At 30.2% G+C, this 20,938-nt stretch overlaps 1 protein-coding gene across 5 annotated transcripts; it reads left to right on the top strand.

Moving 5' to 3' along the window:
* Positions 1-1,949: 1,949 nt before the first annotated feature.
* On the top strand, positions 1,950-16,292 carry LOC119677308. 5 transcript variants are annotated; one of them, XM_038088587.1, is made up of 7 exons: positions 1,950-2,139; positions 11,727-12,219; positions 12,298-12,968; positions 13,032-13,354; positions 13,416-14,076; positions 14,139-15,365; positions 15,644-16,292. In XM_038088587.1, the coding sequence occupies exons 2-7, from the start codon at positions 11,764-11,766 to the stop codon at positions 15,741-15,743; spliced, it is 3,438 nt and encodes a 1,145-aa protein (XP_037944515.1). In that variant the 5' UTR covers positions 1,950-2,139; positions 11,727-11,763; the 3' UTR covers positions 15,744-16,292. The 5 variants fall into 5 exon arrangements, with proteins under 5 accessions (XP_037944515.1, XP_037944520.1, XP_037944519.1 ...); XM_038088592.1 differs by having other exon boundaries at positions 14,139-15,452; positions 15,644-15,734; XM_038088589.1 differs by lacking the exon at positions 1,950-2,139 and adding an exon at positions 2,285-2,303.
* The last annotated feature ends 4,646 nt before the right edge of the window (positions 16,293-20,938 follow it).

Raw genomic sequence — 20,938 nt, 5'->3', positions numbered from 1 at the left:
CGAAATTAAGTTGTTTTTTCCATACAGAATTCAATTTTAACGTTAGAACGAAATTAAAGAAAATGGCCTTAATTTCGTTGAAGCAATGGCTCAAATTAAGGAATATTTCAAATGCAACTACGCGTAAGATAAATTTAAAGGAAAAGATAAATTTGAGATAACGGAAAAGTACAATTTTTTTAAATATTACGGGGTGATATATATTACCAACTTTAGTTAACGAACTTTGCTAAACTTGATTTAGCATTTACATCATCGTTTTGAGTTTTCATTTTGGAAATTGTTTAATTTTTTAAAATATTGATGAGCAATCAGCTGGAATCGTTATTATGGAAACCTGGGTTGTTATTCACATATAAACATTGAAAAATATATTTTTTGAAAAAATTAAAAAAACTTAACAAAAATGCATATTGTTTATAGAGTTTTGAAAAGTCTTTCGATTGATATATAAACATTAGATCTCTGATGCGTATTTTTCAAATCATACGAAAAAAAAGCATATATTAATTTCTTCAAAAAGTTTATTTTTAACAAAATCTAGAAACGGTACCAGTTTGCGCGCAAATATTTCTAATACAGAATAGATTAAGGCAGTAAAGAACACAAAACTAGAGTATCAGAATTTTGTGAAATTTAAACCCAAAGTCAAGCTTCTAAATTCAGTAGATATCAAGTTTTATAAACAATTCCAACTTCCAAAGTATAGAAAATATGCTCAAGATATAAAATAAATAAATATCATTTCATTATATTAACTCAAATATTAAATATCTCTGAAAAAGTTCAATATATATATCATTTTTTAAAATTTATTAATAAATAACAACCCAGCTTCTATAGCAACGTTGCTAACTTGGCACTAGTAATAGATCTGTTCCATGACCTACTCGTAGTAAAATACAAGTAAAGAACAAACTGAGAGCCTTACACAAATAAAGTGCCAAATTACACTTTACACAGATTGTCATGGTATAGCTTTGTGTAAAGTCTGGTGAGAACACGAGTAACGCGCAAATAAACAATACAAATATTGAATACTGTTTTGAAACCAGCTGATTTACACAACACACCAATTTTACTTAAAATAAAATGTGCAAGACTGTGCAGCATTTTCAAATTTGGACAAGGATGTTACACTCTTTCAAATATTCTCATATACTCAAAAATTTGATGATGGAACGCACATGTATATACACAGTGTTACTCAACGTTACTACGAGTAGCTCATGGAACAGACCTATTATATTATCATTTTCGCACAGAATAATGGTATAAATAAAAAAAGGATGGACTAAAAATTGAATTGTTTCTGTGTGGACAAATAAATAACAAGTAAACTGCAAAATAAGTTGTTTTTAATTTAATCAGAGCGTTAAATGAGTTTAATTAATTTACCATTTAGAATGTAAAAGTTATACAAAATCCATGTTAAGATATGCGAGAAAATCATTGTTACAAGGTTGTGAGAAAGTTAAAAAAACGATATAAAGCTGCGAATCAAGGCATATATCAATTAAAAACTAATAATTTGCAAATGAAAACAAATTATCACAAACATGTATATTTTTGCGTCTTAACTAGATTATATTCAATAAATTCAAAACTGAAATGATGAAATTTGTGATAATATAAATAATTAGTTTATTATTTGCTTTAAAACACTTAACTCTAAACAAATAGAATATGTTAAATTACATTGAAAATAGACTTCGAATTTCTTTTGTTTGTTTTCTAAAAATTCCTAACTCACGCGGAATAAAGGTACACTTCTCACTTCTCAGTAAATTTCATCTTTTGTTCATAAAAAATCTGATATGATGTATATCTGCAATGTATGATTTAAATATTTTATTATGCGCTAGGTGGCAGCACTCTTAGTCATATGTGATAAATAGTAGCACACAAAGTATTCTAACAGTGTTGCCGTTGTGTTGTGACATTTGTGTTGTAGTCAGTAGCTTCTTTTCTTTCGCTAGTGGTGGTTTGTGAAATGTTGTTGATTAAGCGGAGCCTTGTTTTTATCGAATGTTTAACAGATTAGAATGATTTTAGTGTTAAGTGAATCTATATTTTTATACGTAAATTTATAATAATAATTTGTTGAACTTACAATAACGTGTTATAAACAAGCAATTGGTAATTAATTTGATTTTGTTTTGCATTTGCTCATGAAAAAAATTGTTTCTTGGTATTTTTTTTTACTTTGTGCTGTCATTTTTCAGCATATTTTGGCATTTGTGAAAAAAAAAATTTCTTTGTTTTTTGTTGGTTGGATAATTTGATTGTGTAGTATAAATTGTGTAAGTGAAGTATTTAACATAAAATTTTGTTAAAGTGAAAAAGGTAATTACATACTAAAAGTGCATAACTAATTTGTTGTTGCCAGCGAGTGTGTGCGCAAACTTCCTAAAACGTTCGTTGGAAAAGTGTATAAAGCGTAAATAAAAATGGTATTTACTTTTATATAAAATGTTAAATTATTCAAAATGTAAATGCTTTACTTTATTATACCTACATTAAAATTACTAAAATTTGCTCTAAGTAAAGAGAACCAGTGAAAGTGGAAACTTTACAACTAGTGGTTGCATCCATAAAAGTAGAAGCAATTTAGTTTCATCATAAAATATTCCTGAAAAGATCGAAAAGGTGTCATCAACACATTTCGCTCAACTGGAAAGTAATAATTGTAGTCGGCGACGGCTTCGACGGCACAGTAATTGTTGTCGGCGGTTCGTTCCTGACAGTAGCAGTTGCAGCAGCCGCAGCAGAAATGTCTATCATTCACTCTTATATGTGCAAAACCTGTCGACCAGCTTGTTGGCCTAGTATGCCAATCTCCGTCATCATAATTGCAAAGCGCGAGTTCTAATCAAACCACTTTTTACGTATAGCAAAGAACAGAACAGTGGAGAGCAGAGCAACTGCTGTCGTCATTGCAAAAATCCAGTTTTCGTGCACTACAAACTGCAGAACATATGTTAGGTTCGCCCCTGCTTCTGTGCTGTTGTGGGAATTACATAAAATAGGAATTCATTAAAAAGTGCATTTGGTGTGAACATAAATGATTTAATGACATAAAATAATATGCACCATATATATATTGCTTTGTATATGTGTACATATGTATATATGTGTAAACAAGTGATCTATATTGGAACTAAACTCGGAATTGTATTCTTACAGATTCTGTTTTGTACATAGTACATAGAAATACATAGATTTTTGATATGATTTTTTTAAGTCAGTTATATTAAAATTGAGATATATATATATAGATATGTATAGCATTGTTTAAAGATATTTATATTAGAATGTTAGAATCTGGTATATAGTTCCTGCAAAAAAAATAAAATGTTAGGACATAATCATGTAGGATTTACTTGTTGTTGTTGTCCGTTGTGTGGTTCCTTTTGACAGTGTCGAACGGCACTTAGTCGTCGGACTCGACGAGTGGCTCTGGAACATAGTCTTAGATATTTTTCGAACCCAGGACATACTTTTAGTTATACATATGTCCTTCTGCTCATTACTTTATTCTAGAAAATCCATGAAACATTATTTCATTTTCCAAAAAAAAAATTCGAGGGTTAAATGAGCAATAGATTTTTCTTTTAAGTTAAATATATAAACTATCAATTTAAACAACAATTTTATATCTTTTGCTTTTTTGTCACAGGCCTTTTCTATGATTTCAGCCTTTCATAACAGATCGTATGAACCATAGGTTGGTTTTTAAATAATATATTTTATTGATATCATTTATTAAATATTAAATCTTATGTTGGTTATTGGTGTTTCAAAAAATTACACATTTTTCCCTTCTACCGTTCTCTTAGTTACACCGTTCTATAATTGTAGGACCGTGTTGCCAATAGTAAATTCGTTCAATTGTTGTTATAACCATTTAATGAGCGGCACTTGGCCGATCCGAGATGAAGATTTAACCGATTCTGTGACCCCTTATGTGGCAGTTTTACTAATAGTGTTCTAATTCTAATATGGTTTGTTAACATTCTTCAAAATTTAGTTATAGTATATAATACGCGTTGATGTTATAGGTGAGTTACAATTAAACATAATTTATAGTTAATAACATTCAATATCATTCAATTCAATATCAAATCAATGCTTTGCAAAAGTTCACGTATGATATTCAATCTTTGAATCAATGAAAGTTGAACCTTTAAAAGAAATGTTTTATTGATTTATTTGCCAGAGTTTACTGTTTTCGATCTTATTAAAGGAAACGCTAATCACTCTTTTTATTTTATTGGGTCATTATTTTCACTCCACAAATATTCTGTTATTAAAATAAGAATGTCTTAAGTCTCTGAAAGTAAGAACTTTTGCATTTCTTTTAAAATATTTTCTAACTTTACTGTCAGGTATTCAAGTTCAAAAACGATTTTAATAATTTTTTTTATTTAACTGCTTATTCTGCGAAGATATCAGGTTTCGCGACAATTTATTTTGGTCATTGGCACACTAAACAGGAAGTTTAAGGAACAAGCAACACTTGTCTACGCTATTTGAGTGCATATTTGATATTTGCTTTTGTTATTTGCAGCTGTTGAAATACTATTTTTTTTCCTATTTTCAGAACTCAGATGCTCTTAATTTTTTAAAGACTTCTCGAAATAAATAAAATAATCTGGAATGAAATCTTTGTGCGGTGTTTTTAATTTAAGTGCTAATTAAAAATGCTTACTCATGGGAGATTTTGCAACTGCTGCAATTTAAACAATGTATCAACTCCCATCCTGTTTCACCACCAGTTTCACGCACTTTCTACTTAAAAGTATAATCTAATTCTTTTGACTTGACACAATGCAGCACCCTCCCCCTTCTAAGCAACCACAAATTATACCACAACAAAAACATGAGTAAAGTATCTGTGTCATGATTGTCTTTGCACCCTGCTCAATGCAGGGACCAACACGCAAACCACTCTAAAGTGTGTCCTCTGTTCTCATGTTGCCATGTAGTGCCCAAAGGCAAATATCTGCATCGTCGTAGTTATTCTTCTTTACTACACAGAAATGACTGTGTGCATTCAACCCTCTGTCGCATCTGCATCTGCACTATATCTTTTCATAAACTCACAAAATAGCGTATCACTATCAGCTGTGTTGCTTGTTCGTTGTAGTTTGTATGAGCACCATAAAGATAAACAACAGGAAGTGGAAACTGCTCTTTGTCTTAATGGAGCTTTTCCTCTTGAACACTACACATTCTGTTTGCTCTGGCTTTGCGGTCACTCGGTATGGAATTCAAATTCAACTGAAAGTGACAGGAATTCATATGCAATATTAATGTGCATTAGATTGACTAATGTGATTCTGTTAAGTAATAAAAAATAAAATAGCAAAAATAATTGCAACTAAAAAATACATGTAGTAAAGATAATTGACTTATTTCCTTAGTTCGAGGTTCTAGTTATTTGTCAATTATTTTGCCTGTCCGTCTCTGTCGGTTGTTATGAGGCACGCTTTTTATCAGCAATGCTCGAAGTTGAAAAGTATTAGCAAATTTTTTTATTTTATTTATTAGTATAGCCAAATAGTTAAGCCACATTAAATGTTCGATATTATCTTTTTAACATTTTTAAATATTTAGACACTGATAAACAAAATATGCTAAAGGCCACGTGTTATCTAAAACTAAATGAACGTAGCACAATTCAAAATTCAAAAAGGTGACATCGAATATCCAGTAAATTGTATATGTTTTTTGATCAGTTCTAGAACGGTTTTTGATGACCTTCTAGAAGCTCATAGTTTTTTCGTGAACAGCACTGACATAATTTCCGAAATAGCTATATATATATCCCATGGAGTCCAAATAAACTGGATTATCAGATCTAATATCTCTTTATTAAATATTAAATTTAAATTTGATACTTCATAATCATAAATACGCATTTAATTTGACGTTTATGTCGAATCGGTTAAATCGGTTAGAAGCTGCTAAACAATATCAGAGTTCAAATTCATGTTATTATTTTAAAAAGATATTTATAACTCAAGATATTTTTACAAAAACTTAGATGTTGAATATTAAAACTTACTGGTAAATTATAAATCACTAATCTCCACTGTATAGTACGGCAAAAGTATATATCTATAACTGCCATATAAGCTCTTATATCATTTATATCATACATATATGTATATATATTAGGTGTTGTAAGGGCAAGTTTTTCTATTTAAACACGAATTCTTATCTCCATATGAATATATGCATTCAAAATTATATCATGTAATTTATTGTTCCTAAAGTAGAAAGAGAATAATTTAAGATTACTACACAATCTAATGATAAGGTTCGTGAAGAAAGTAACATTTGAGAGAATTTGGATAAACTGTATATACTCCACTATGCATCCTTGCGATTATCTCACCTCTTCTCACGTTTTTATTTCTTTTTAAATTGTTCCACATATTGATAAAACTCAGGCCAATCAATGTTATGTTTTTGTATAGAAATTGATGCTCAAAAATGGCTTAGCTCAATATATCATTACGTTGTTCTGGTGTTTTAGTTTTACTACCAACTAATCACTGTGTTTTCAGATAGGTTTATCTCGTTGTAGATTAAGAGGTATGATATTAATCTTTAAAGTAAGACATCGTATACAATATAAATTCCTAAAGTAATTTGCTTTTTAAAAGTAATCAATACGTTTTCTTATAATTGTTGTACAGACTTTTGACAAAGACAGAAATACTTAATTTTTAAAATCGTTATTCAATTGAAATACTGATATTTATACGATTAATGTTCTATTTTTAATTTGTATTCTAATATTAAAAATAAATTTCACACTTAGACGAGAATAAATCGGCGCATATCAGGATCGCTGAAACATAACAGTTTGAGCATGTGGCACGGTGCCCTATAGAATCATAACAATAACCTATTAGTCTTAAAGTGGTTGTAAAATGAATTATTTGATATGATTCCACCAAAAATGATCATCTCATTTCAGAAACAGTTGGCAGCACATTTTCGTGTTCCATATGGGCATAAATTTGCACCTGCTTAGTTTGCGTACATATACCATGAATACGAAAGCCTCTGGAGTGACTGAGGATGTTGACTGTCACCTAAGTCTAATAATCGAAATGCAGAACGTCATTATGACGTTCAGCTATTCACTTTTACTCGAAACATATCAAATTTCGTCATCAATATCGCTACAAACTAAAGTGCAGACTCCACTGAGGCATAAAACTAAATTTATGACAAATAATAATAAGCAAAAAATAATCAAAAAAAAAAAAAACTCAGAAATCAGTGCATCTGCATCTGTATGTCGTACAAACTGCAATGAAGTAATTGTGTAATGACGAGGGAAATTTTTGAAACAAGTTTTGTACTGACCGTAAACACGTGAATATATGAGTCTCAGATACATGAGCGCTTCTGCTTCGCAACACAAAATTATTTATTGTAAATTCAGATTTTGCATGACAATTTGCTTTGTGTTAAATTAAATTTATTAAAAATTGTTAACCAGCTTCAATGTCTGTATATGAATCATTTTAATCGTATGAATACACTGAACCCTCATGTAAAGCCGCCATCTATGCCAGAACATCACGTACCGCCACTAGAGGGCATTGCTTCGTCAAGCGTACATTACTGCTGCTACTGCTCCATTTAAACAAGAACAGGAATTACACTTAATGGTCTTGAAGAGGCTTTTAAAAGCAAAAGTACTAAAAGAAATAAAAAGTGGTAGCAAAATAGAATTCAAATAAATTGAAATAGAACGAAGCATTAAAATAAAATTCTACTTATCTCTTTGCTACAAAGTCAACGCCTGGACTGTAGTCAGCGATTGCTGAACTTTACCAAGAAATCAGCCTAAAAATAAAACTATAAAAATGAAAACAATTGCAAAAAACAAAGATAGATACTTTATTTAAAGCAGTTGTGTTAGATTTAAGAAAAGATATTTACAAACAATTGGCTTAGATGACGCATAAGTTGCGCTACGAAAGACGTAATTTTAAATTACAATATGTTATTGATATATATACGTATTAAAAAAAAATATTGGTTTTAGGAATAGTATCTCTATAAGTTCAAAACATTATTAATATGATCACTGAAGAAAAATAAAATAATCACTAATTTGCTCTCAATTGGTTAAGTCGATATGGTATGATCTTCGGTAGCATGAACTCTCTTTGTGATAAACCCACCGTATCAAGTTGTTCGTCTCTCCTTACCTCACTTCTCAAGCAAAACATTTTGTAATTTTAAATTACCATTTTATGCTTCCCAAGCATAAATATGATTCAATTTGCACCGAACCATGTGTCTGTGATACTAACAAAAAGATACACATGCCAACAGTAACAGCAATTTCCAAGAAAGATACATTTTACTATAGTATTCGCTACACACATTTATGTTTGATACGAAACGCTTAGATGAAGTGCATCCCTCAGAGGCTACTGTGATGTTGAAGATTTTTTTACATTGTGTGCTTGCATGCTTCGATGAAAGCCAGTAAATATTAACTAATGCCACATTGCTAATTAGATTTATATTGATGTTATTTGGTATTCCGTCTGCAGTCACAACACTAACTTGATCATTAGGGTTATTGGGATTTTCCAACTTAAGTTGTATTCTTTTGTTAGCTATAATTGCAGATTTTTTAATAATTAACTCCTCTCAAAAAATCTTAGTTACTTGCTTCGCTATAAGCTCTGAATAATTTCTGCGTATAGATAATGACAATATAGACACGTTTTGGAGTGATGTTGTAGGTCACGGTTAGTGTCAATTCAGTTTAATTAACTCTTTAAAATGACTTAGAGTTAATGGCTTAGAAAACTCTTATAATTTAAAGAGCTCAACTTTTGTTTTAGATTTTATTTAAAATGGCAATTTTTACAAATATTATTATTGCATATTTTTACAAAATATTATTATGCATATACCAATTTGATTTGTATCGTAACAGCATCTTAATTGTATTATAAAAATATTTCATATAATCTGTTTAAATATTTTTCATAGTGCAATGATCTAAGACTGTTAAATATTTTTAATCGCTTAAAATTATTGCAGTTTAAAAAATCAAAGATAATAGTTGGGAATTCCACAAAATTTTTATTACTCACATTTGACAATAATATTATAAATATCTAATAATAAAGTTATTGGCAGTATACTAATAATGACGTATGCCTTTCTGTCGAATGTGCATTCAATTGAAACATTAATATTCTGTACGTAATGTAGTGTACGATACTATATATATAACATATTTATTCATTTCTGTAAAAGCGTTTCTTCGAATTTACGTGTATAAAAAATTATTACTTTATATTTAAATATTTTATAAATTATAATAGTCGGTTTGTATAAATCCAGACTATTTTGGAAAGAAAACTGAATATTGCTTACGATGCCTTATCATCAATTAATATAAAATCTTTTAAGTTCTTGAGACGTATTTTCTCAATTGTATTGCGTCATAACATATCTAAGTTCAAACTATTTTGTTTAATCATAATTTGCTTAATATAAAAAAATGTTTAGCAAAAGAAATTTAATTCAAAAGAGCGACTGACATATGCTCTAGAGTTATATAGAGCATATGTCATTGAATATTTGACAATACATTCATCAATTTTCATTAAAATTATTTATAACCTTTTTTTATTCGGACTGCCAAAATATTAGTAATCGTAATTGTATCTCGCGATAGTTGCTAATTATAAATGCTTAAATCAGAGGAATAGTTCTAAAAGTTTGAAGCCTAAGAAACCGCGAAAAAACACTTTCGGAATTGTTGTATGAACAATGAACTTGAACTTAAAAATCATTTTTGCAGTTATTAAATATATAAAAATAATAAAATAAAAATTCATCATTTCGATGAAATCATTTCGTTAAGAGCTTTTTTAAGGGCGACCAAAATACTGCGTTGTGGGAAAAACGTTCAGCACACTTTTCACTTTTGTTCTTCAGGTTGAATAATAAATACTTTTATTATGCAATAAAGATAAATGTGGTGCACATAAGCGCATTTTCCAAAGAGCTTTCAATTTCATTCATTCTTTAAATTAATATTTCATTTTATTATTTGTTGCTTCCGCTACCCACATTGCACTTTCCACAAACAAAACCAAATTAGCAACAAAGCAATGGATTGTTTACTTCAATTCAGTTTTTTTTGTTTGTTTGGTGAAATACAAAAGTATCTATGCATCAGCAAACGTGTGCCAGCCTATGAGTTCAGTCAACAAATTGACGTAATCAGTTTTTATCACAATAATAAAAATGCCTTTGGTCGTTGGCATTTACTGTGGACATTTTATTAATCAAAACTTTATTTTTTTATTTTATTTTATTTTATTTTATTTTTAAATGTAGTTCAAGTTTATTAAATGTTTATTTAATATTGCTTTGATGTCTTCTACTTTGTTTACAATCTTCGATGTTTTGTATTTAAAAGGTAGTGAAAGCTTTTAGTTGAGGCGCAAGACTTATATGCTATGCCGTAAACAATGTGACAAATATTTATTAAACAGTATAGGAGCGATACACTACACTCGGTCATTTCCATTTTAAACTAGTGCTATATGAATACCCCTATGTTTCAATGTTAAATATCAGTATATTGTACGAATAGAATCATAGTTTTAGCTGAAAGTTGGTCAGTCACGTTAAATTGACAAATGCTAAGCTAAAGCTAAATAATTGTCAGCTTCTCGAATAGTATTAACTTTTACCGAAAAGAGCGACCGATCTTATAGAGTCACGAACCAGCGATGAATAAGTGTCACTCATAACTATTATTAGAGTTTCCCCCATTAACAAAGAAGAGAAAATAAGTAGACTTTTCAGGAATGACAGACATAACCGAAGTACTATAACAATAGTTATAGTTATAGCAAAGCAAGCATGGATCTGATACTCTAGTATTCAGATTTTTAACAAGTAATAATACATATGGGATTCAAAAAAAATTTGTCGCTAGAGTTATTTGCTCTTTATCAATATCTACTGAATATTTATTTGAATTGGAAAATATTTATGTGAACAATTAAAACAAAAATCTATATAAATAAAAACAAATATATAATTTTTCGGAACTTATTATTACAATTACATTGTCGATGTTTCGCAGTGTTTTTTGTCTTCTTCCTTATAATAACCTGCACATTATATATATATTACTTATTTTCTTCACTTTTTGGATGATATTAGAACTTTTGTTCATTTCAACGTATATATAATATATGAGCTAAGCCGAGCATTGTTTGCTTGCGTAAGTAAAGTGAAACGGTTTATTTCTTAATTGATAAGCTTTCAGTTTAGTAGGGTAATTAAAATACAGTGTGACATTTTTATCGATGTATAACTCAATAACTTCAGCAAATGTTGAAGATTTTTTTACTGAATTGCTTTCTTAATAGTAATACATGAGCACATTAATAATAATAATAATATAAATTACTTTGACTTATCACTTGTTTCAGAGACAACTCACTATAGTCATTAAATATATAATTATCCGGCTATCCACTTTCACCTTTTTACATTGATATGACTTTATTGAAATAAATAAACCAACTTTGAATAATAATTAAATGTATTCAACAAAAACAAATACCAATTTATCCTGTGATATTAATTAAAATGATTAAGATGTATTTAATTAAATTTATTTATTTTATTTAATTTTTTTTTTTCAGATAGTAGATAACAGTCTTATAGGACTTTAGTGTAAGAATGTCTTTACCTAATAATACAGATACAACTTCAGAGACTGAATGGCTCGAAGATTTACTCCATGAAGTGCAGCTCGAACAATTTCTCGAACGAATACGTGATGAACTCCAAGTTACACGTTTAGCACATTTCGATTATGTGCAACCAGAAGATTTGGAACGTTGTGGGCTTGGCAAGCCAGCTATACGTCGCCTAATGGAGGCTGTACGTAAAAAAAAAGCACATCAATGGCGAAAAAATATACTCAGTAAATTAATTGGTGGTGGTAAGCAGCCATCCTCCAAAAAGTCTGCCAGTTCAAACAATAAAGAACAACAGAACACACAACTCACGTGTTTGATACATGAAAAGGATATAACGCTTGGTATTAAATTGGGTGATGGTTCATTTGGTGTAGTGCGACGTGGCGAATGGAATACGGCACCAAATGGCAAAGTATTGCCAGTGGCTGTGAAGGTATTTTAAATTGCATCTTTTAGTTTCAGAACTTTTACAATTTAAAATTTTTAAATATAATATTTTCTTTTTCTTTAGGTGCTTAAATCTGATAATCTTACACAACCGGGTATTATTGATGATTTCTTTCGTGAAGTGCAAGCTATGCATGCTTTAGACCATTCAAATTTAGTACGCCTATATGGTGTGGTCCTCTCACAACCCATGATGATGATAACAGAGTTAGCCGAACGCGGCTCTTTGCTGGATACTCTACGAAAACAATGTAAGCACACTCCGCTCACCAATATATGGAACTGGTCTGTGCAAATTGCTACTGGTATGGCGTATTTAGAACAAAAACGTTTTTTGCACCGAGATTTGGCATGCCGAAATGTCCTACTTGCCTCTGGAAATAAAATTAAAATCGGTGATTTCGGTTTGATGCGAGCACTGCCACAGGAGGATGATTGTTATGTTATGTCAGAACATAAGAAAGTACCGTTTCCTTGGTGTGCACCAGAATCTTTGCGTTTTCGGCAATTTTCACATGCATCCGATACGTGGATGTTTGGTGTTACCTTGTGGGAAATGTTTTCTTTTGGTGAAGATCCTTGGGTTGGTTTAAATGGTTCACAAATCCTACGAAAAATTGATCGTGAAGGTGAGCGTTTACACCATCCTGATGCCTGTCCCCCAGATGTTTATGAAATGATGCTGCAATGTTGGGAGAAAACGCCATCAGAACGACCCACCTTTGCTGCATTAAAGTAAGTTTAGTTTTCAATAATAAAAACATTTCAAATAAAAATTTAAATTTATATTCTATGCAGAGAGTTCCTTGTGGGCATGTCACCACCTCTGCTAAAATCTGCCCGTTCTTATCATGAAACCAATCGTTTGCAAATCGAATTAGGTGATACTATTGCTATCATTGATGGAAGACCTGAGTTGAAGTTGGTGAAGGGTCAAAATCAGCGCACATTTGAAATTGGCGTATTTTTACGTAGTGTGCTAGAGAAACAGAAACATACAAACAGTGATTTGATGCGTTCTCAACATGAAGGACTGAGGCAAACCGGACACGCTGGTTCGCCTTTTGGTTTTTGTTGGGGTGGTGCAGGTGCCATCAGCGCTCATAATGATATTCAAGCAGGTATGTGAAGTAGGGTGTCAATGCAAATTTAAACTTAAAATTATTTTCTTTTAATATACAGAGCGCAACCGCAAATGTAACTCACTGCAAATTCAAAACATGCAAGTTCATCATGCTAAAGAAAGAAAATCAATTACAAATAAACAATTTGCCTATAATAAACTTGTAAATGAACGCGGTATTGAAGTAAAACAAGCGCAGCTTTCCAAAGCGGGTAGCAAAGCAAAACATAAGCAAGGGCCACAACGGCCACCTCCACCTCAGCAACAACAGGAAGGCATATTAATAGATATTTCGCCTGAATTTGGTGGAACTGGGTCACCACCTGCCCCACTTATGCATTTAGGTGAAAGCACGTCTTTAAAAATGGATAGTTCCTTTTGTATACTTGATGCACCTATCGATGTCCCTACAGAAGGTGAAGAATTCAGCAGCAATGAGCCGCAAACGCCTTCACCTTTGTTGCCACACCAATTTCAGTTCGGTAATTCACCCTCTCGTTTGCAACCGCCACCCTACCAAATGCCACCAACTTATTCTAACACAATGGAATTCGCACTACAGCAACAACAAAACCAACAGCAACAACAACGAGATCCTTTTGATACCAGCAGCTTAGATGTTACTAAACTTAACATATTGCAAAGCAGTAGTAGCGAGATACCTCTATACTCAAATGTAAACAAACAACAACAGTCAGAAAAACAAGAAACTCCGCTAAGGTATAATATATACATAACTTATCAATGTTTTTCTAGAATATCAGGAAATAACTTTTTTTTAGAAATGTAACAACAAATTCAAACTATAACAGCCCTACTGTAAGAAGGAGTCTTTTTGGTGCTTCATCGCTGTCACTAGGAAACAAAGAAAATATACCAGAACAATTAGCTGATGAAAACAACAGTTCTGTTGCATTGAATACTGAAGTGACTAAAAACGATGATTCTATCCATATAAATATGAGCGATAACAGTGTAGAAAAATGCGGTGTACAAACAGAAAAAGTATTGCTCGATAAATCTTTCATAGCAGAGCTTGAAAAGGATATGTACAGTAACAAAGGACAAAATGACTATGAACGTAACTCTGCACAAATGTACGTGAATAAGGAAATTATTTACAAGCAAAATTTAACACCACTTAAAAACTCGACAGTAAACTCGAATCTCTCAAGTCCAACATCGAATAATGTATCTCCAAAAATGAAAAATCTCGAACAACAGCAACAACTATCATTAGGTGCAACCGCCAGTTCTACAACAAACGCATTAGAAATGCGTAACAGTATTTATCTAAGTCAAGAGGCACATAAGCAAAATAATTTAGAAGCAGCGTCTGTATCGACAGCAGTAAATCCCACACAAAGTGCGGTCAATCGCATTTGGTATGAGCATATTGCGGGTCAATCAGTGTATTATGCTCAACCCCCCGAAGATATATATCAAAATCAAAGCAGCTTACAACAGATTTCATCAATACAAAATCATGGATTTGTAGCCGTTTCAAATCGTGTTGTACCTCCTAAAACACAAAATCAGCAACTATATGCTACGGCTGGTTCAGTGTATGGAAGTATTGCTGGGCGTGAAATGTATGATTCAGTTGCACCAACACCATCTACTTATTATGGACAAATCCCTTTGAATGCTGCCACTGCCAATGGGATTTACACAAACGGTACGCTTACAAATACTCAAAATCCCGCAATTTATGACGAAGTAACAGCTGATGATTATTTGCGACCTCATCGTCCCGCACCATTAGCACCCCCACAACTGTCGGCACAACAAATACAAAGGCGTTTAGAAAAATTACAACAGCAGGATGGCGCCAATAATTTGTATGCACCTGTACCAACCGATTTTGGTCGCGAAAATGATAAAATACAACAGATAATACGTGACCTAGGTTCAACAGCAGCTGAGTTAGATGTACGCAATGCTCTACGAGCGGCAAATGGAGACGCCAATTTAGCTATAAGGCATTACAAAATTGATCAACTATCAAGGTTGGTAAACAAAATCGTAAAACCATTGCAAAACAAACTGTCAAGACTATTCAAATTCAGTTCTGAAAAAGATTGACTAATTTTTTGGTAATTAGCAAAATGAAAACTCAAGTAAACTATTTAAAGATATCAAGAAATATATATTAGTAAATCTTATTATATGCATTGTTATAAATTACATATTTTATTATTTTATTTTCTTTTATTATTATCATACCATTATTAAAAATACTAAAGAAATAAATTTTAATGGTTACATTTTTTTTAATGTCTTCTAGACTTGGTTTGGCCAATCGTCCACAATGTGAGCAGGCATTGCAACAAACTGGCTGGAGTCTAGAACTTGCCGCAGCAGTGTTACTCGAAACTACTTCATAAAAAATTATTATTTATTTCCATTTCGTCATTCCAATAAGAACGATCGAGTTAATTAAGACGATTTCATCTAAATGCATATTACCATGCACACTCTAAAGAATTTTTTTAAATGATTTCAGATAAAACAACGTAAGGAACATATTGTTCCTTCGCCTTCATATATTGATCCTCTCAATGTTTCAGAAAACATTTCGCCACCGTTTGACAACTGAACTCCACTTAAACTCTAATTAGGTATTCTACGTGGCGCATTGTGAGCAACACAATACAAAATGTTGTAGCGGAAACGGAACAGTGTGCTCGCTTCATAATAGGATTCAAAATTTAACATTAGTATTAAAAATAATCACAGATCGTCGGAAATATTTTTAGATACTTAAAAAATTAGATTTCTCTGAATTGTCAATTCATAAGTATCTTACTTATCTTAATGACATATGTATAATTAACATTTATGTAACCGTCCCTCAGCGATAGAGTAATATGTTTTCTATTTATGAATTCAGTTATTCTTTAAATGAACAGTTTTAAATGAAACAGTTTTGTATTAAATATTAAGTTAAATTTTATCACAAAGAACAAATATATTTATGCATAAAATACTAAAGTTATTTGGAGCTTATAAAATACTCTAGAAACTATAAATTTTAGTTTTAAAAACAATAAATAAAATATACTATATTTGCTTAAGCGTTTTAATCGCATCGTAATGTTTAATAAAAAATTTTTTAATGGTTAGAACGAAATATATATAAATTAAGAGATTGTTATGTATATAGTATTAAATAATTTAGAAGTTTATAAACATGTTTATTAAAATGCATCGATATATGCATATTTACAAGTTAAACTCTTTTAAATATGAAGATATAAATACATATATATATATATATATATATATATATATAAATTTATAAAATGGTGCTTGCAATTTAAGTGATTAAAAACACATTATTTTTAAAATTTAATTAGTGCTTAAATATTTTCGTCCAATGAATTTATATATTATCTTTTTTGTTAAATTCGATTTTTTGGTATATGTGTTTAGCATTACCGTTAACAAATATACTAAACATTTACATTACCTTAAATTTATAATTTATTATTCTTTTGTATTTAATCACTTAAATTCTTTGCATTCATCTTAGTTAGCAACAAATGTAGAACAACATGACTTATTTTAATTAAACACAATTAATTAGTAATCCGAAATGCGGTAAAAATTATATGAAATATATGTACTAGTGTAATAAAAAGATAATGTACATTAGAATAAAAAAAGTCGCATTATATTTAAAAGCAGTTTGGAATTTTGTAAATTTTTTTTTGTGTAAGCGGTTAATAATTCTTTTCAATATCAATTCCAGTCTTACAATATTTTATCTCAATTGTAGTTGATCACCAGAAATACTTTTTGTATTCTAAAGTTTTCCAATCTAAAGTTTCTATAGTAAATAGATATAAGTAAAATCTAATCTTAATTAATATAATGTAAACATGGAATTAAGCTGCCTTTTAAACAACAATAATTTAATAACGTGTGATTCTATAATTTTTGCAATTCTAAATGGGACTTTTCTTCGATAATGAAGTTATTCCTTTAAATCATTTTAATCTTCAGACTTTGCAACTGTTGTACTTTGTCACTGCTGTTATTGTTGTTGTTTTTATTGCTGTTTTATTGTATACATTTTCTATAATTTTGGAACTTTATATGTTGATTGAAGTGAAGGAAGAGTTACTTCGTAACTCTTAGTATTTCTGGGAATCACTATATACCCTAATCGTAATCGGATACTTGTTACGTATAAATATGTCTTTTTCCAATATATGTCCCAACTGCAGCTCTACTTCAAATGCACACACAAATGAAAAAAAGAACCTTTAAAAAGGTGAGGAACTGATATTTAAGCTTATAACGTCGCACTCTGAACTTCAAGTCTGAATTTTTACAAAAGCATCGAATATGTGCCATGGTGTCATCGTGGTCGTGGTCTAAACAAAATGGACATAAGCTGTTTGCAGCGAGCCCAAGAAGCAACTGGTATGATCAGTGATCGCACAAATCAATAGTTTATAGCTCTTGACAAAAGTATGTGCCTGTAGCCGTTGCGATTTCGGCGTTAATTGTTTGATTCTTTATCCTTACTCCTAATTTACTCTATCCCACTTCCCATCCCAATCTATTGTGCAGTGCCTTGCCTACCTTTTATGTGACCTGTTGACTAAAGAGTGCTGATACTATAATCTTATTCGATTGTAGTCACTAATATCCGGTTTGGTGATACTATAATCTTATTCGATTGTAGTCACTAATATCCGGTGGATAGAATATGAAAATAAAAATATCGAATTTCAGTGCAATCTATATAAAAACTCTTATATTTGAAGGCATTTTCATTAATAATTTTATAAGTTATAAGTACATAGCCATTATAAGTTTAACATTAATGTAAGAAGATATATTATTCGTAATTATTGCAGACTTTAAAATATTTATGATCTCAATAAACATGATCTTAATAACTTTTAATTACTGGATATTACTTTGTATGTAATTACTGGATATTCTTTAGGTCTTTTCTTGTGTCAGTAGGCAATATAATTTCTTATCTTAAAACTTTATATTTTTATATTTTGTATATCAATTAAGAGCCTCGTCAATTTAATAATTTAAAGAAAATTTAATCATTATAACTCTTATTCGGATCAACGTACCAATAAACATATATGGTTTTTTATAGTTTGACAAAAGTTAATTGCAGACATAATTTAAGTCGTTTTTACTAGTAATGGATTGAGTTTTATTTAAAATAATTAAATATTGATGTAAATTATTTATATCGCATATCAACTCCCAATGTCAATACGCCAATTCAATTTCTTTGCCACGTCGCGTGCGTATCCACTGCCAACCACAAAAGACATTTCCAGACAGTTAAAGTCTCTTTAACAACTTTTTTGAATTAATTTTATATAAATTAAATACAAAATAAAAATATTTATAAATAAAATACCAAAATTCGTTTTCAAGAAAAAACAAAACATTATTGCACTTCACTCAAGGTTTTCGCATTGATTTTTTTGTGCATTCGCACGCACTTTAAATAATAATTTTTTATTTTTATGATTTTAAACAAATTGAATGTTGATAAAATGTAAAAAGTCTGGAAAGTGAAGCCAATTTTGGAAGAATAACTACCATTAATATTAAATGTTTTTCAAGGAATTTTATTTGAATTAAATATGAAATTTGTATTTTTGATTTGATTTATATCAATATAATTATTAATTTGAATATCCTATATTAGTTCTGCCTTTCAGAAGGTATTGCCCTTTTTATGATTCATGTTTGTTATGTTTATTAAAACTAATCTAATCAGTTTTAATATGAATAATTTTTTTCTTTATTATTGATATTTTTATAAGTATTTCTTTCTGTTACATGTAATACATAACTATAGATAACTTATATATATCCAACACAAATCAAAAGATATATCCTCTAATATTTTGAAATTAAACCATTCGATAACCATTCATATAGTCATTCACATGCATACATACAAGTAAAGGAAGAATGAGAGTGAAAATTTCTTCATGCAGTGATGTCTTGTAGAAGTTGTCAGCTGTTCCTGGAAGCTTGTCAGTAAAGATGAGTCGTAAAGATTCATTTCACCTGGTAAGCCAAACCTATTTTCGGAAGTATTTTGCTTGATAACTGCCTCAGAAATGTATCCCTGATTCGATCAAACAATTACCCTGTAGCAACATTACCATCCCATATTACGAAGATAATGCTGATTGCCGCCAAAGTAGGAATCTTCCCTCAATAATTTTCGTGACATGTATTGCTTTTTTTTGTTGTTTTAAGCTCTAACCTCTCACCCCCTAATTATTTATTGTTTTTACAATATATCATTTATTCAGGTAATTTTATCATTCTAAGTATTCTGAGTATGAGTCATATAAATATATATGCATTGATCATTAGTTGATCAACAACTATTATGACAAAGACAACTGACAAAAGCTTCGAGAGCAATTTTGTTTTGCACTAAAATTTGAATACAATTGATTTGTGGGTTTATCCAACTCAGGTGATAAAGTTTCTAATATTTTTGGTGATATAGCTAATACTTGCTGTATCCTCTCCTTCCATAAATTTTCCAACGGTCATTACTTCATCATAATTTCAAAATTCATTGTCATCAAATAAGTATTCCATATTATTTCATCATTAATTATGCACCAATATGGTAGCCCTTCTGCTTGCTGTCTGATGTGGCTCGAAATTGATTGTTTCTTACGACCGCCTGAAACAACAACATAGAGAATAAATATAATATATATATAATAAATAAAATAATATTTTTATACCTAGAAACATAATTTTTGCATGAGTTTAACAAAATTGTGGTATGAAGTAAATTTTTTATTGCTAACATTATTGCAATAGAATTCCATAAATGTTTGCGTTTCGATCGAAATAAAAATTCTTTTAATTGCACACGTGCAATATTAACAATCTTTATATGGAAGCCGGTTTTATAACAGCAGTTCAATACTTTGCTCAACTCCAAAATTTTCCAAATATGAACACAAAAATGTGAATCAGCAAAAACTGCTGAGTTTAACGAAAACTGATCAATTAAAGATACAAAATTTTTTTTTGGTGCAAATAACTTCGTTGAACGAGCTTCAAACATTCATACTTGTTCACTGAATGTAGCTCAGAATATCAAAATCCTCTAACAGCTCAAAACGTGTATCATTCCAAAAAGCAATTGCTGAAATGCTTTGTGACAGCAAAAAAGTCGAAAGGCAACAATTAAGAATATAGTTACTTATACGGGGTTTATACCATGTTTACATTACGAACTTTGCTAAAGTTGATTTAGCGTTAACATCACCGTTTCGGGTTTTCATTTTGACAATTATTACAATTATTACAATTATTATTTTAAAAATTTCGATTGGTATATAAACATTATATAGATCTCTAATGCGTATTTTTCAAATCAACCAAAAAATAAATATCAAATATTGATTTTATCAATAAGTTTATTTTTAGTAAAATATATAAACGGTACCAATTTGAACACAAATACTCCTAATACAAAATAGATTAAGGCAGTAAAGAACACAAATCTAGAGTAGTACAATTTTGTGAAATTTAAAGTCAAAGTTTAGCT

The sequence above is a fragment of the Teleopsis dalmanni genome, chromosome 2 (assembly GCF_002237135.1).
Source record: "Teleopsis dalmanni isolate 2A chromosome 2, ASM223713v2, whole genome shotgun sequence".
In the NCBI taxonomy this organism is placed as follows: domain Eukaryota; kingdom Metazoa; phylum Arthropoda; class Insecta; order Diptera; family Diopsidae; genus Teleopsis; species Teleopsis dalmanni.
Note: the sequence above shows the minus strand (reverse complement) of the source record. Positions and strands in the feature narration are given on the sequence as shown.

Excerpts from the sequence above, each read along its gene's own strand:
- LOC119677308 (XM_038088587.1), top strand. The coding sequence starts at position 11,764 with ATGTCTTTACCTAATAATACAGATACAACTTCAGAGACTGAATGGCTC. Across the intron at positions 14,077-14,138 it reads AAACAAGAAACTCCGCTAAG|AAATGTAACAACAAATTCAA; the intron begins GTATAATATATA and ends ACTTTTTTTTAG. Across the intron at positions 15,366-15,643 it reads AAAATTGATCAACTATCAAG|ACTTGGTTTGGCCAATCGTC; the intron begins GTTGGTAAACAA and ends AATGTCTTCTAG.